The 13,971-nt window shown below is 38.5% G+C and overlaps 1 protein-coding gene across 5 annotated transcripts in view; it reads left to right on the forward strand.

The window, feature by feature from the left end:
- LOC122739740 overlaps positions 1-10,650 on the forward strand; it is a 34,474-nt gene extending 23,824 nt beyond the window's left edge. For 3 of the 5 annotated variants that reach the window (XM_043981397.1, XM_043981395.1, XM_043981398.1), the window contains exon 2: positions 5,458-7,262. In XM_043981397.1, the coding sequence (XP_043837332.1) occupies positions 5,542-6,831 (1,290 nt within the window). In that variant the 5' untranslated portion in view covers positions 5,458-5,541 and the 3' untranslated portion in view covers positions 6,832-7,262. Of the gene's footprint in view, positions 1-748; positions 963-5,457; positions 7,263-10,009 lie in introns of those variants that run through there. The other 2 variants (XM_043981399.1, XM_043981396.1) reach the window with 2 other exon arrangements.
- Positions 10,651-13,971: the final 3,321 nt, after the last annotated feature.

The following is a 13,971-nucleotide window of genomic DNA, read 5'->3' on the forward strand; positions in this document are numbered from 1 at the left end:
CAAATGATACGAGAGCATGGCACTGGCACAAGAAAAATTATGACAAACCATGAAATAATCCAGGTATTTAATTTCCTATAGGGGTTTTTGGAGCCTTGTGTACCAGGTGCTAATCCTAATTTCATGCCAAGTGACCTCTACCCATCTCCTTTTGTTGTACCCAAACCTTGGAGTACTTTCTTTTTCCCTTTGTCCCCAATGCCTAGTACAGTGACTCGCATGCAGTAGGTACTTAATAAATGTTTTCTGATTGATTGGTTTAAGTAATGTGGGAGAAAGTATGGTGTAACAAACAGAAGAATGGATCTGGAGTCAGCGGACATGTGCCATTGAGGTATGTGGACAGAAGGCTGAACTTAGAGTACTGGACATGATGCCACCAGTCCAGAGTCTAGATCCTAATTCTTCTACTTACTACCCATGGGATCTTGGACAAGACATTTTACCTCCACTATGCTTTTGGTTTCTCATCTACAGATGAAGAAAATAAGGGTTGGGCTTGATGGTCTCTGAGGTTCAGAAGGGACCTCATCTCTAACTCAGTGATCCTATGTTAAGATAGATTGGTAGCTACTACTCAGAGAATATGTCTTTTCTCATTCTTTCTCTGCCTTTCCCTATAATAATCAGAATGAGAGTTCACATTTATCAAATACTCTGTGGTTGTCTAGAGCATTTCTCAACACAACCCTGGGAAATAATTCTTTTTTTTTTTTTCAGGGCAATGAGGATTAAGTGACTTGCCCAGGGTCACACAGCTAGTAAGTGTCAAGTGTCTGAAGCTGGATTTGAACTCAGGTCCTCCTGAATCCAGGGCTGGTGCTTTATCTACTGCACCACCTAGCTGCCCCCTGGGAAATAATTCTAATGCTAAAATAACTGGTATTTAAATGGCACTTTTAGGTTTTTGAAGATTATTCTATCTATTAATGCTCCTTTGTGCCTCACAAGAAGATTATGAGGTAGGTACTACAGGAGTCTTTATTTCTCTTTTATAGATGCTAAAACTGAGACTCAAAAATTAAGTGAATTGCTAGGATCACATGCAGGAGTGGAGCCTAGGTCTTCCTGAGTGCAAATCTAGTCCTCCATCACATTGTGCTGCGCCACACAAGTATTATTGTCCATCTTTTGCAGATTAAGATGACTCAATCTCAGGTTAAATGACTTGTTTATGGTCACATAGTCAGGAAGACCTGGGTTTGAATCCAGGATCCAAGTCCAAGCCTCTTTTCATGACAATATGTTGCGATTTTCTCTGTCTTTTGGGGCTATATAAGTAACTGAAGAAGTCCCCAAACAAATTTTGGCTGTACCTGCTTCAAAAGGAGTACAAATAATAGAGGGAGAGAGCACCAACCTATAACATATTTCTGACTTGTGATTCCTGGTTCTTTTGCACTTTACAGTGACTGGTTCCTCTTCACATCATAACTGTGTGTTTTCACATATGCTATGAAATGGGAGCAAATCTTTTTTTTTTTTTTTTTTTGTGAGGCAATGAGGGTTAAGTGACTTGCCCAGGGTCACACAGCTAGTAAGTGTTAAGTGTCTGAGGCCGGATTTGAACTCAGGTATTCCTGACTCCAGGGCTGGTGCTCTATCCACTGTGCCACCTAGCTGCCCCGGGAGCAAATCTTGACTGAGATCGCAGTATCTTTATTTATTTGTTTGTTTATTTTTTTTTAATTTTGTAGGGCAATGAGGGTTAAGTGACTTGCCTAGGGTCACACAGCTAGTAAATGTCAAGTGTCTGAGGTCGGATTTGAACTCAGGTCCTACTGACTCCAGGGCCGGTGCTTTATCCACTGCACCACCTAGCTGCCCTACCCCAGTATCTTTAAACTCAGGCTACAATCAAGTCAAATCCTGGATGCTTGCATGAAAGAATTAAGATCCAGAAACACAATTAGTGCTCTCTTCCATCTTGGACAAGTTGCATAGGACAGACAAATGTGATGGCATTGTATTCTCTATTATTGGAGGCAACATTCATATCACAGTGATCCAAATTTATTCATAGGGTATTGGTTAACTTTGGGGAAAACCGCACATTTTCTCCTCTCATAGACAATCCATTCTCTAGAATAATTTGTTTCAAAACCTACTTCCCATTAGGGGAAGAATGATCCATGGAAGGGCAACTTTAAAAGATTTTCCTTGGGAAACGATCATCCTGTTGGAGGTGCATCGATCCAGGACTTTTCACACAGTAAAAATAAATGCCAACTTCTTGATTGATCATGACGTTTCTGACATTTTGGATTTCTCTTTTGGAATTCCACTCTGGATGGACCCCCAACAAAAGTAAAGAAGGATGCCTAGCCTTGAGTCTGAACATGATGGTATACAGTACTTCAGTTGACATTTGTGGTTTTTCTGGGATGAAAAGGAGAACACTGTCTAGCCTAGAGTTTCTGCAAAGGTGAATTTTAGCTAATGTTAACATGACGATCTAGATAGGGTACTGGGCTCTGAATGGCTGAAAAGGAAATTGCATTCTGCCCTATTGTTTATTCCTCCTATGGAAATAGTCTAATGTGCCCTCAATTGTAGTCTTTCAGAATGTTAAATAGGATAAATGGTCTCATTAGTGTAGGGAGCCCCCAGGAAGGAACTTGCTTTTTCAAAGCAGATGAGCTCCTTTTCTGCTACTTTCAGCCTTTGGGAATTGACTGGGATGCTGAGAGATCTGGGACTCATTCAGTCCTTCACAGTCAATGTTTGGGAGAAGCAGAACCTCAGCCTAGGTATTTCTGACTTGCTCTCTATCCATTATGCCATCCTGACTCACACCAGATAAAATAGTAAATGATTAACAGCAAAACTGTAGACTATTCAATAGATTTCACCTCAGTGCATAGCAGATATTCAGTCACTTAATTAACGACATCAGGAATCTAACCTTTGATCTCAAGGAAATCTAAAATTGATTTCCTCTTTTTAATATTCCCTTGCTTCCCCTGTCTGATCCTTTGAGAATAATAATAACAATAGTAATAGTTTGCATTTATAGAACACTTTAAGGTTTGTAAAGTGCCATACAATTACTTAATTTTATCCTCACAACAAACCTGTGAGGTGAGTGATACTATTATCCTCACTTTAGAGATGAAGATACTGAGGCTGAGGGAGGAAAAATGACTTGCCCAGGACCACACAGCTAGTAAATGTCCGAGGAGGGATATGAATTCAAGTCTTCCTGATTCTGGGTTCTGGACTCTGTCCATTATTATCACCTAGCTGTCTCAGAGACTTGTTCCATTACCTAGGCCATCCTTGAAGACTTTCAATGGTGTTGGGATGTTTTAGAGCTTATATTTCACTGACCAGAGACCCTTATGCCACACGGAGGTATCAGAGTAAGACCCTGTGGAAAAGGGAGGTTCCACCAATATTATTATTCCCATTTTGCTGATGAAGAAACAGACTGAGAGGCCAAGTCACTTACCTTGACCACATGGTAAGTATTAGATGCAAGATTTAGGTGCAAGATTTTCTTGACTCCAAGAAAGGCATTCTTTTCACTGGATTGTGCTGCCTTTGTTAAATTCAAGGTCAGTCAATGAGCATTTATAAAATTCCTTCTAAGCTCAAGACACTAGGAGGGTAAAAAATCAATTCCTGCCTTCAAGATGCACATATATAAATTAGGGGAAATACACCATTTAAATAGATAAAGGAATGGAATATGATCATAAATCCTTGTCAAGGTGATTTATATTAAACAGATAATAAAGCATATTCTCTCTCTTCCACAGTTAGCAGTGTGAGCATTCCCATTTTAATGGGGGTAGAATTTGTCCAACTGAAGTAGGGATGATGCTGCAGATTAAATAGAGAAAGAACATCTTGACTGTGTGTATCATAACCTCCCTTATATCATGTCCCAGACTATCATTTGATTCTCTGGATATGTTTAAGAGATAGGACAGTTAGGTGGTGCAGTGGATAGAGCACTGGGCCTGAAATCAGGAAGATCTGAGTTCAAATCCAGCATCAAGTACTTACTAGTGAGTCCCTGAGCAAGTCTCAACCTGTTTGCTCCGGTTTCCTCATTTGTAAAATGGGGATCACAATATCTCACAGAGTTATTGTGAGGATCAAAGGAGAGAACAACTGTAAGGTGTACAGCACATAGTAGGCACTCTATAAATGTCAACTAATATAATTTTTATTATTATTATCTGGACATGTAGCATAGTGGACAGTGAGGGAATTGTGGGAACTGACTGAACCACACTGACTCCATCTTGTCACTCAGTTCTGGATCTAGTTCAGTTTCCTTTCTATTCGATTTTGGGTCTAATCCAATTTCTGTATTGTGAGAACATTTTTATTTAATTGTGGCAATTGTGAGAAAATTTTATTGCATTGTTTGAACTTAGTCCTGGGTGGCTGGGAAGCTGGACCACCTCTACCTGTTTCTTAGAGACCCTTAAGTAAGGACCCAGGTTATTCTGAACAGAAGCCCAGTCAGATATGAAGATTGTTGCAGGGGTTTTCTTACAATTACATATGTTAAACAATCCATGTGTCTTCTCTGAAAACTGGCCCTGTACTGGCTAATCAATTACTGTTTCTTTGTTTCTTGGATCAAATACTGACATTGGTGGGAGAGAGGGACACCTCTTATGATTTTAGGGAATTGTACCTGCTTGCTCTCCCTCTCCCACCTCATAAAGCATCTAAACTTTCCTTCAATTAGAAATCAAATTACTTAATTATGCGTCCCGCTTAGTATCCTGCTTTTGTTATCAATTAAAGCATAAAAATCTGTCTCTTCCTGTATTTAGAGTATAGTGCCTAGGTGGGGAGGCCTGTTCACAATTTGCTATGTCATTGGCATGCATTGCTTAATAAATCAATATGCTTAAAAGCTTAAACCTTTGTTTCCTCTGTCAGATCCCACCCTTGGCAATAAAAAGCTGTCTCAGAGCCAGGAAGTACTGCCTCCAAGTCCCAACACTGCCACAGACTGACTATGTGTCCCTGGAGAAAATCATTTAAATTCTCAGTGCTTTCTGGCAATTCTCTTAGACTATAAGTTGCATAACAGGTACTGATTTGCATTGGGAAAGAGTTTCCACATTGGGAGTTCCAATGAAATCACAAGTCTCATGCAAAAATAAATAAATCTGTCTCCATGTTGTTTTCCCACCCTAGTAGAATGTTCTTTGAATCTCTAGTTCTTAGCACAGTCACTTGACCATGGTAGGCATTTCCCAAATGCCTGCTGGCTTGGCTTTCATAGTTACATATCTTTCTGGCTTGACTTAGTTGAATATTCATTCCTTGATTCCAGGGATAACCATTCTTTTTGTGGGGAGGAGGGTGGGCTTTGTACCCCAATTATCAGACACCATACTTGGTCTTTAGTAGGCATTTAATCAAATCTTGTTGAATTGAATTGAAGATGGGAATATGTATTAGATGACTCTTTGATATCTTTTTCAGGTCCATGGCAAACATCCTCACAAATTAACTCTTGGGGTACATGTTCTCTCCAATAACTGATGCCACTCAGAAGGATCAAAAGAGATGGATTCAATTGAAAAAACAGACAAGGAAAAGTTACAAGAAAATGTATCTCCTACCATCCCCTCTCTGACAGGCAATGAAGCATTCCATATCTTTGTGAGCTACAGTAGCATGGACTCCTCCTGGGCCCACACATTCATCAGAAAACTAGAGGCCGATTACTCAGATCTAAGGATTTGCTACCATGAGCGAGACTTTCTTCCAGGAAAAAACATAGTTGAGAACATGGTCGATTGCATCCAGCAGAGTCAAAAGATGCTGTTGATCCTTAGCCAAGACTTTGTCCAGAGCAGATGGTGTTTGTTGGAGGCCAATCTCTCTGTCTTTCGTTACTGTATGGAGAGAAAGCCCGTCATCCCCATCATGCTAAAGCCCTGCCAGGTTCCACTTCATTTGAACCATTTGACATACCTGGATGTCAATGACAGCTCCTTCTATGCAAAGGTCATGAAAGCCCTCTGCACACCTAACCATCTCATGAAGCATTCCACACTTGTCCCATACCAGCTTCCCTCAATCTACAATGGGAAGACCCTGATGACCCTGCCCTGTATCAATAAAGACAACCTTCCATCTTGGAAATTGGGAAACTTCAGTACTTCTAACATACCTGATCCCCTGAGAACAGTCATAGATGATCCAGAGGTTTATAGCAGAGCCATTAACATCCTGAATGCAGTCTCTTCTTCCAAATGTTGTTTCCGATATTTAGGTTGTAGGATTACATTATGCATTATCCTCTCAATCCTTTGCCTAGTTTTTTCTTTCTTTGCTATTACAAGTTTCTTTCCATCATATCAACGATTAAAAGACACCAACAGGGACACTTTAATTTTTGTCTTGGAACATGTCCCTATGCTGTTTCTGAGTATGAGCATAATAGCCTGCATAGTAAATATGATGTGTTGGGGTAGAAGATCAAGAAAAGAGAAATTACGAGAGTTGAACCTAAAAGTAGGAGAAGCCAACCTCATTCTGGCCAGCCACTCTGTGCTGATTGGCTGTGAAACCATAAACAAACTCTACTTTGTATATGTTTCACTTAAAGAATGTAAACAAGTTTTCCTGGAGACCTTTCCTAATGAAAGCCCATCTGCTGAGGAGATGTTCCAAAGTGCGATAATCCGCTACTCTTCCAATTATGCCTGCTGTGTCGCCAATAAGCACTTTCCTCTTGCTGAAGAAGTGGAAGAGGAAGGTCACATGAGTGATGGCACATGTTTCTGCCAGTATGTCTCTATATATATGAAAAAAAATATGTGGCTGGGAGGTGGGATGGAACTGGCTTAGATGTAGTCCTGCCCAGTAACTAGTTATGGAATTGAAGATTCCTCAATCTCTGTTGAGTGCAGTAACAACCACTCTTTTCTGGGGGTGGTGGGAGTTCTTTTTCTGCTTTCCTTTTATTGTGCCATTTGTCTAAACATTGAGATTGATTCACAGTATTCTAAATCTGCTACTTGAACTCCCAAAGAGGTCAAATCAATGGATCATTGTTCCATTGAATTTGGCATTCCATCTTCCATCTCTGCCTTTGCATAAGCTTTCCCATATTACTAGAATGTGCTTCCTCTCCTCACTTCAGGGGGCATATAGGTGACACCAGGGACTGGAGTCAGGAAGACCTGAGTTCAAATCTGACTTCAGGTACTTGCTAGCTGTGTGGCCCTAAGCAAGTCACTTCATCCTGTTTGCCTCAGTTTCCTCATATGTAAAATGAGCTGGAGAAGGAAATAGCAAACCACCCCAGTATCTCTGCCAAGAAAACCCCATATGGGGTCATGGAGGGTTGGAACCACAACAACAATAAAAAAATAGACCATATTAATTTTTAAAACCCCAAATCATGATTATACCAATAATTGCAGGGGGAAAAAAACCTTTTGGCAAGATACAATGGGTATTCCTATTAAAAACACTAGAAATCATAGAAATAAAAAGAGCTTTATTTAAAAGGATAAGCAGTATTTATCTAAATAACAAGAGCCAGCATTATCTGTAGTGGGAATGAGAGGCCTTTCCATTAAGATAAAAGATAAAGAAAAGATGTCCATTATCACCATTACTATACAATATAGTGCTAGAAATGCTGTAGAAATAAGATAAGTAAAAGAAATTAAAGGAAAAAGGATAAGAAAAGAATTAAATGATCACTTTGTATATATAATACAATGACTTAGAGATCCCTAGAAAATTAATTAGAAAACTAACTGAAATAATTAACAGCTTCAGCAAATTTGCAATATATAAAATAAATCCACACAGATCAGTACTTCTGTGTATTACCAACAAAATTCATCAGGAAGAGATAGAAAGAGAAATTCTATTTAAAATAACTGCAGGCAGTGTAAAAGACTTGGGAGTCTACCTGCCAAGATACACACAGGAACTATATGGACACAATTACAAATAGAAATTACAAATAAGTCTTTATATAAATAAAGATAGCTCTAATTTGGAGAAATGTTAATTACTTATGGTTAATGAGAGCCAATATAATAAAAATGACAATGTCACTTAAATTAATTTACTTATTCAGTTTCATGCCAAAATACCACAGAATTGTTTTAAAGAACTAGATAAAATAACAAAATTCAACTAGAGAAAAAAAAGTTTAAAAATCAAGAAAACTAATGGAAAAAAGTGGGAGGGAGGGAAGTTTGATAGTATTGGGTCTCAAACTATGCTGCAAAGTCATAATCATTAAAAACAATTTGGTATGGGTAAGAAATAAAGAGGTTAATCAATGCAACAGATTAGGTATACAACAGCAAATGAGCATAGTAGCCTAGTATTTGGTAAACCCAATTATCCCAACTATGTCACAATATCTCAGAACTCCCTATTCAACAAAAACTGTTGGGAGAAGTAGAAAGCAGTCTGGCAGAAACTTGGTATAGACCAACATCTCACTATGTATTAAGAAAAGCTGCCCAGTGGTTACATGATCTAGACATAAAGGGTAACATCATAAACAAATTAGAGGAGCATGGAAGAAATTTCCTGTCAAATATATGGATGGGGGAAGAATCCATAACTAAACAAGAGTAGAGAAGTTCACACAAGGTAAAGTGGACAATTTCAATTACATAACATTAAAAAGTTTTTGCACAAGCAAAACCAATGTAGCTAAAATTAAAAGAGAAGCAGGAAGCTGGGGAAAAATCTTTGCAGCAAATTTCTCTGATAAGGGTCTCATTTGTAAGATACATAGAAATTTGAGTCAAATTTTTAAGAACAAAATCTATTTACTAGTTGATCAATTACCAAGAGATGAATAGACATTTTTGAGAGGAAGAAATTCAAGCTATCAGTACCATATCAAAAAAGTTTAAAATCTCCAATAATTAGAGAAATGCAAATTAAGATAATGCTGAGATACCGCTTCATACTTATCACTTTGGCAAAGTTGACAGAAAAGGAAAATGACAAATGCTAGAGGACCTGTGTGAATATGGGTACATTATTGTACTATTGGTGGAGCTGTGAACTGGTCCAACTATTCTGGAAAGAAATTTGGAACTATGTTCCCAAAACTATTAAACTCTGCCCTACGACCCAGAGATACTGCTACTAGGTTTATACCCCAAAGAGGTCAACAAAAAATATGACCCTTATCTGTAAAAATATTCATTGTAGCTCTTTTTATAGTAGTAAAATAGAACTTAAGAAGTGCCCATCAGGGGCGGCTAGGTGGCGCAGCGGATAAAGCACCGGCCCTGGATTCAGGAGGACCTGAGTTCAAATCCCGCCTCAGACACTTGACACTAGCTGTGTGACCTTGGGCAAGTCACTTAACCCCCATTGCCCCACAAAATTAAAAAAAAAAAAGAAGTGCCCATCAATTGGGGAATGACTGAACAAGCTATGTTTTATATATGTGATGGAATACTATTGTGATGTAAAAAATGAAAACACAGTTTCAAAGAAACCTGGAAAGACTGGTATGAACTGATGAAAAGTGAACAGAACTAGGAAAACAACTTAGACAATAACAACAACATTGTAAAGACAATTAACTTTGAAATACTTAGGAACTTTAATCAATGCAATGACCAACCCCGCCAATTCAGAGGACATGTGGTAAAATATCATCCACCCCCAATACAGAGGTAATGGATTCATGGTGCATATTGAAAGTATATTGGTTTTTATTTTCTGACATGTCTGATGCAGGAAAGTGTTTTCCTTCATGACATATTTGTAATGGGTTTTGTTTTTTCTTGGCATCTCACTGAGTAAAGGTGGGGGAGGTGGGAGGAAAATCATTGGGAAATAAAAATAAAATAAAATAAATTTTTCTTTAAATAAAAGGTGATAGCCACTTCCTTTTTCCTTCCCTCCACTATCCTCTATTAGTCTTTGAGTGGGTCAGTGGAAGGAGGCAGTACTTAATGAGAGCATATTAACAGGAATGTAGGCTTTAGGGCTCAAAAAGTCCATCTAATCCAATCATTTCATTTTACAGATAAGTAGTTCCAAAGAACTTAAGTGACTTTCCCAAGGTGATTCAGATGGTAAGAGGCAAGACCAGGACCTGAACCCAGCTTCTTTGACTCTATATCCAGGGATTTTTTTTTTTTGCCAATTCCCCAACTGCATTCCTCCATATCTAGCCATGCCACTAAGAACAAATCAAAGTGAGATGACTGGGTTTGTAGAAATGGGAATAAAATATATATCTTATTAAATAATTTAATGAATCCACTAAAATTTCTGTACTCCTTTCCTTGGCCTAAATACCAGAAAAAGCCAATACCCAGGGGCAACTTGCCTAATTTTATCAAAACCAGTTGAAAAAAACATATATAAGAAAAGAGAAATACCCAAGCAGAGAGAAAGAACCAACAATTTTCATACTCGGAGTAAATGGTATAATATATATTACTTTCAAATAAATTTGGGAGGGGTAGTTATGGCAGAAGAGATCCTAGGGCAAAATGAAGCCTCTGTGGATGGGGGAAGAGAAGTTATACCAAAAGAAGATAGGAGGACCTCACCTCGACTTCCAGGTGGCAAAATGGATCAGGAGAGAAAAAAGTCATTTCCAAAGTTTTAAAAAATTGATGTTAAAGTTTGTTTTATATATATATTTCAAAAAATAAAATTCTATTCAAAGCAAAAAAAAAGTCATTTCCCACTTTAACTAACTTTTTGAGGGGCAGGGGGGAAACCAGGCTCTTTGTTGCTGAAGGGTTATATAGGGCTTTCAGTGCCCTTAATTTCATTGTCCTGTGGGTAGCACTGTGCTTGTCCCATCCTCATTATGTCTCTATATCTGAATTTTTTGGTTTTGGTTTTGTTTTGTTTTGTTTTAAGTGAGGCAACTGGGGTTAAGTGACTTGCCCAGGGTCACACAGCTAGTAAGTGTTAAGTGTCTGAGGCTGGATTTGAACTCAGGTACTCCTGACTCCAGGGCTGGTGTTCTATCCACTGCGCCACCTAGCTGCCCCTGTCTGACTTAGTTTTGATAAAGTAGTTAAATAAACCACTCACCAGTCTACTTCAATTGAGAGGAAGAAATTCAAGCTATCAATACCATATCAAAAAAATGTTTTAAATCTCCAATAATTAGAGAAATTCAATAAACATTTATTAAGCACCTACCATGTGCTGGGCACTGGACAAAACTCTTATTAGGAGAAAGGGTCCATAGTCTTCAGCAGACTGCCAAAAGGGAATATGTGACACACAAAAAGGTTAAGAACTTCTCTCTTAGAAAAAGATAGTCTAATCCTATCATTTTATAGGTGATGAAATTGTAAGTGAAGGAATTGGAACCAGGTCAAATGACTCATCACCTATGATCATTGTCTCTTAGTTCTTTAAAGGGTCCTTACCTTAAAGTGAGCAGAATCAATATAGCACAGTAATAACAACATTCTAAGACTTTGATAGACTTAAGAATTCTGACCAACAATGACTTGATTCCAGAGGACTGTGATGAATTATACTACCCACCATCTGACAGAGAGGGGTGATAGATTTGAGCTACTAAATAAGACATACATTTTCAGATATAGACAATGGGGGAATTTGTTTTGCTTGACTATGCATATTTGTTACAATATGTTTTCTTTGTTTTCCTTTCAAATTGGAGGTAGTGAGGAGCGAAAATAGATATTTTAAAAATAATAATAATAATAATAATAAATAAATAAAATAAAATAAAAAGGGGGAAGAGGAGTTTCCTTTGTGTCTAATTTTTTTTTAAATTGGGTATGTCTTGCTTCCTAAAAGGAAACAATATTCAAGTTACTTAAGGGAAAAAAGAGCAGGCATTTGGAAGGATGGGCACTTAAGGATCATCTAGAGGTCACTTCACTTGTTAGTTTTGCCATTTTGGTAATGCCTTCCTGGGCATGGAAGAGTCAAATATATTATGGTTACTAAAGAAATGGGTACAATATATCTTGGGCAAGAGATCTAACCATTTAAGTTAACCTGGAAGAGCGAGGATAAACCCTTGTCCTCTAACTGAAACCCAGTAAAAATTCCACTGTTGTCTCACTGTCTCATGGTGTGGGTCTTGAAGGATTAATAAGTTTTGAATGGATGGTGCGAAGGACTATGGGCAGTCTAGACGGGGGAATAAGAGAAAGACAGGCACAGGAGGAAAGCTAAGAGGTCAGGGCACACAGGAAAGATAGAAAGGAAACTCATCCACCTGAAATGAAGGACATGTGTTGAGAATGAATAGGAGATTATGTTGCAAGTCTGACATGAATGGCTCTTTCCATCTGTTAAGCTTCATCATATACAGTTCTTTCTTGGTTTGGAATCTGTGGTTGGAAAGAAAACAAAAGAACCCACAATATGTCCCTTAAAACTGTCAAGACTGTTCACGGGCCTGAAATCTAAGAAAAGATCTGGGAACAGGTGTTGTCACCAAAAAGTAGCTTGGCAGCCCCTTTAACATCATGCACGTCAGGTGGTATACAAACTTGACTGCTTATTTCTCATTTAAATTTGAACTGCAGGTTTTAGAACTGTTTGGTGGGTCTTTCTGAATATCTCCTCTTCATATCCCCCCCAAATCACCTAAACTCACTAGCACTGAAGAGGGTGATATATATGGATCCCCAAAAGCTAATATGACATTAGCCCACATTAAGAGAGATCGTATCCACTGAGAGAGAGGGGTCATAGTCAATTGAGCCTAATTCAACTCAACACACATCTGTTAAGCCCTTACTTTATGCCAGCCAACTATAAAAGCTGCTAGGGATACAAACAGAGAAACAAAACAGTCACTTCCTTCAAGGACCTTGCATTCTAACTAGGGTTGGGGGCAGGGAGCATGGAAAAACATATACCTTGGTAGTAAATGAAAAGCACATACAAGGTAAATACAAAGTGATTTAGGGTAAGAACATTAATAAAAAGGATTGGGTTGGGAAAAAGGAAATGAGGAAGGACTTTCTGTAGGAAGTAGGTGTCTTAAAGGGAGCCCGAGGTTCCAAAAGGTGGGAATGAGAAGGGATTCTAGGTATTTATGGAATTAAGCATGGATTAAAGTTTCTTGAGGTATGCTTGTGCAACTTAAATAAATGTGGAGAGATATGGGCTAAATGGTAGGTGCATTCAGACTTGCCTGAATGGCTGAACCCAAAGAGTGGTAAAAAAATGTTATATCTTAGGACCAGGCACATAAGCCTTGGGAGTGCTCCCTTTGAAAACTCCTTCCAAGTTGATATCATAATATTTTTATCAGTCACTTGGACAAAGCATAGATGGACACGCTCATCAAATTTTCAGATGACAAAAAATGGGGAGAGATAGAGAGCTACCACATTGGAGAAGACAATCAAGATCCAAAAAGATCTTGCCTGGCTAGAATATTGGGCTAGACAGAAGATGAAATTTACTTTGCCATGGTCAGATCACATAAGAGTTCAGTGTTGGGTAGACAAATGAATGGGAAAAGCATTTATTAAGGGGTCAGGCACTGTCCTAAGATTTCGGATAAAGAAACAAGATGTCCCTAAAAGTCTTAGTGCAGTATTTATTGAGCTATTAAAGCTTAAAGTTAGGTAAGTTAGTAAAGCTCAAAGTTAAGGCACTAAAGCTTAAAAGGGCACTGATACTTTTTAGGACACCCTGTATAAAAGGGAAACAACCCCTGTCCTCAAGAAACTTATAATATAGTAGTGGGTACCATATTTCAGAACACTAATAAACTAAAGAGTACCCAGTGGAAGGCAAACAGGGTAGTGAAAGTAGGTTTCTGATCCATACTATATGAGGATCTCCTGAAGGAACTTTGAATGTGTAGCCTGGAGAAGAGAAGGCTTAGATCCTGGACTAGGTATTGTGAGAGGGGACATGGCAGCTTTTCAAGGGTTCTAAGGACTGTCACATGGAATAAGGATTAAATGTAGTCTACTTGACCCCTGGGGCTGTAGTGGAACCATAGGTAGATGTGGTAAA

The sequence above is a fragment of the Dromiciops gliroides genome, chromosome 2, assembly GCF_019393635.1.
Source record: "Dromiciops gliroides isolate mDroGli1 chromosome 2, mDroGli1.pri, whole genome shotgun sequence".
Lineage (NCBI taxonomy): Eukaryota > Metazoa > Chordata > Mammalia > Microbiotheria > Microbiotheriidae > Dromiciops > Dromiciops gliroides.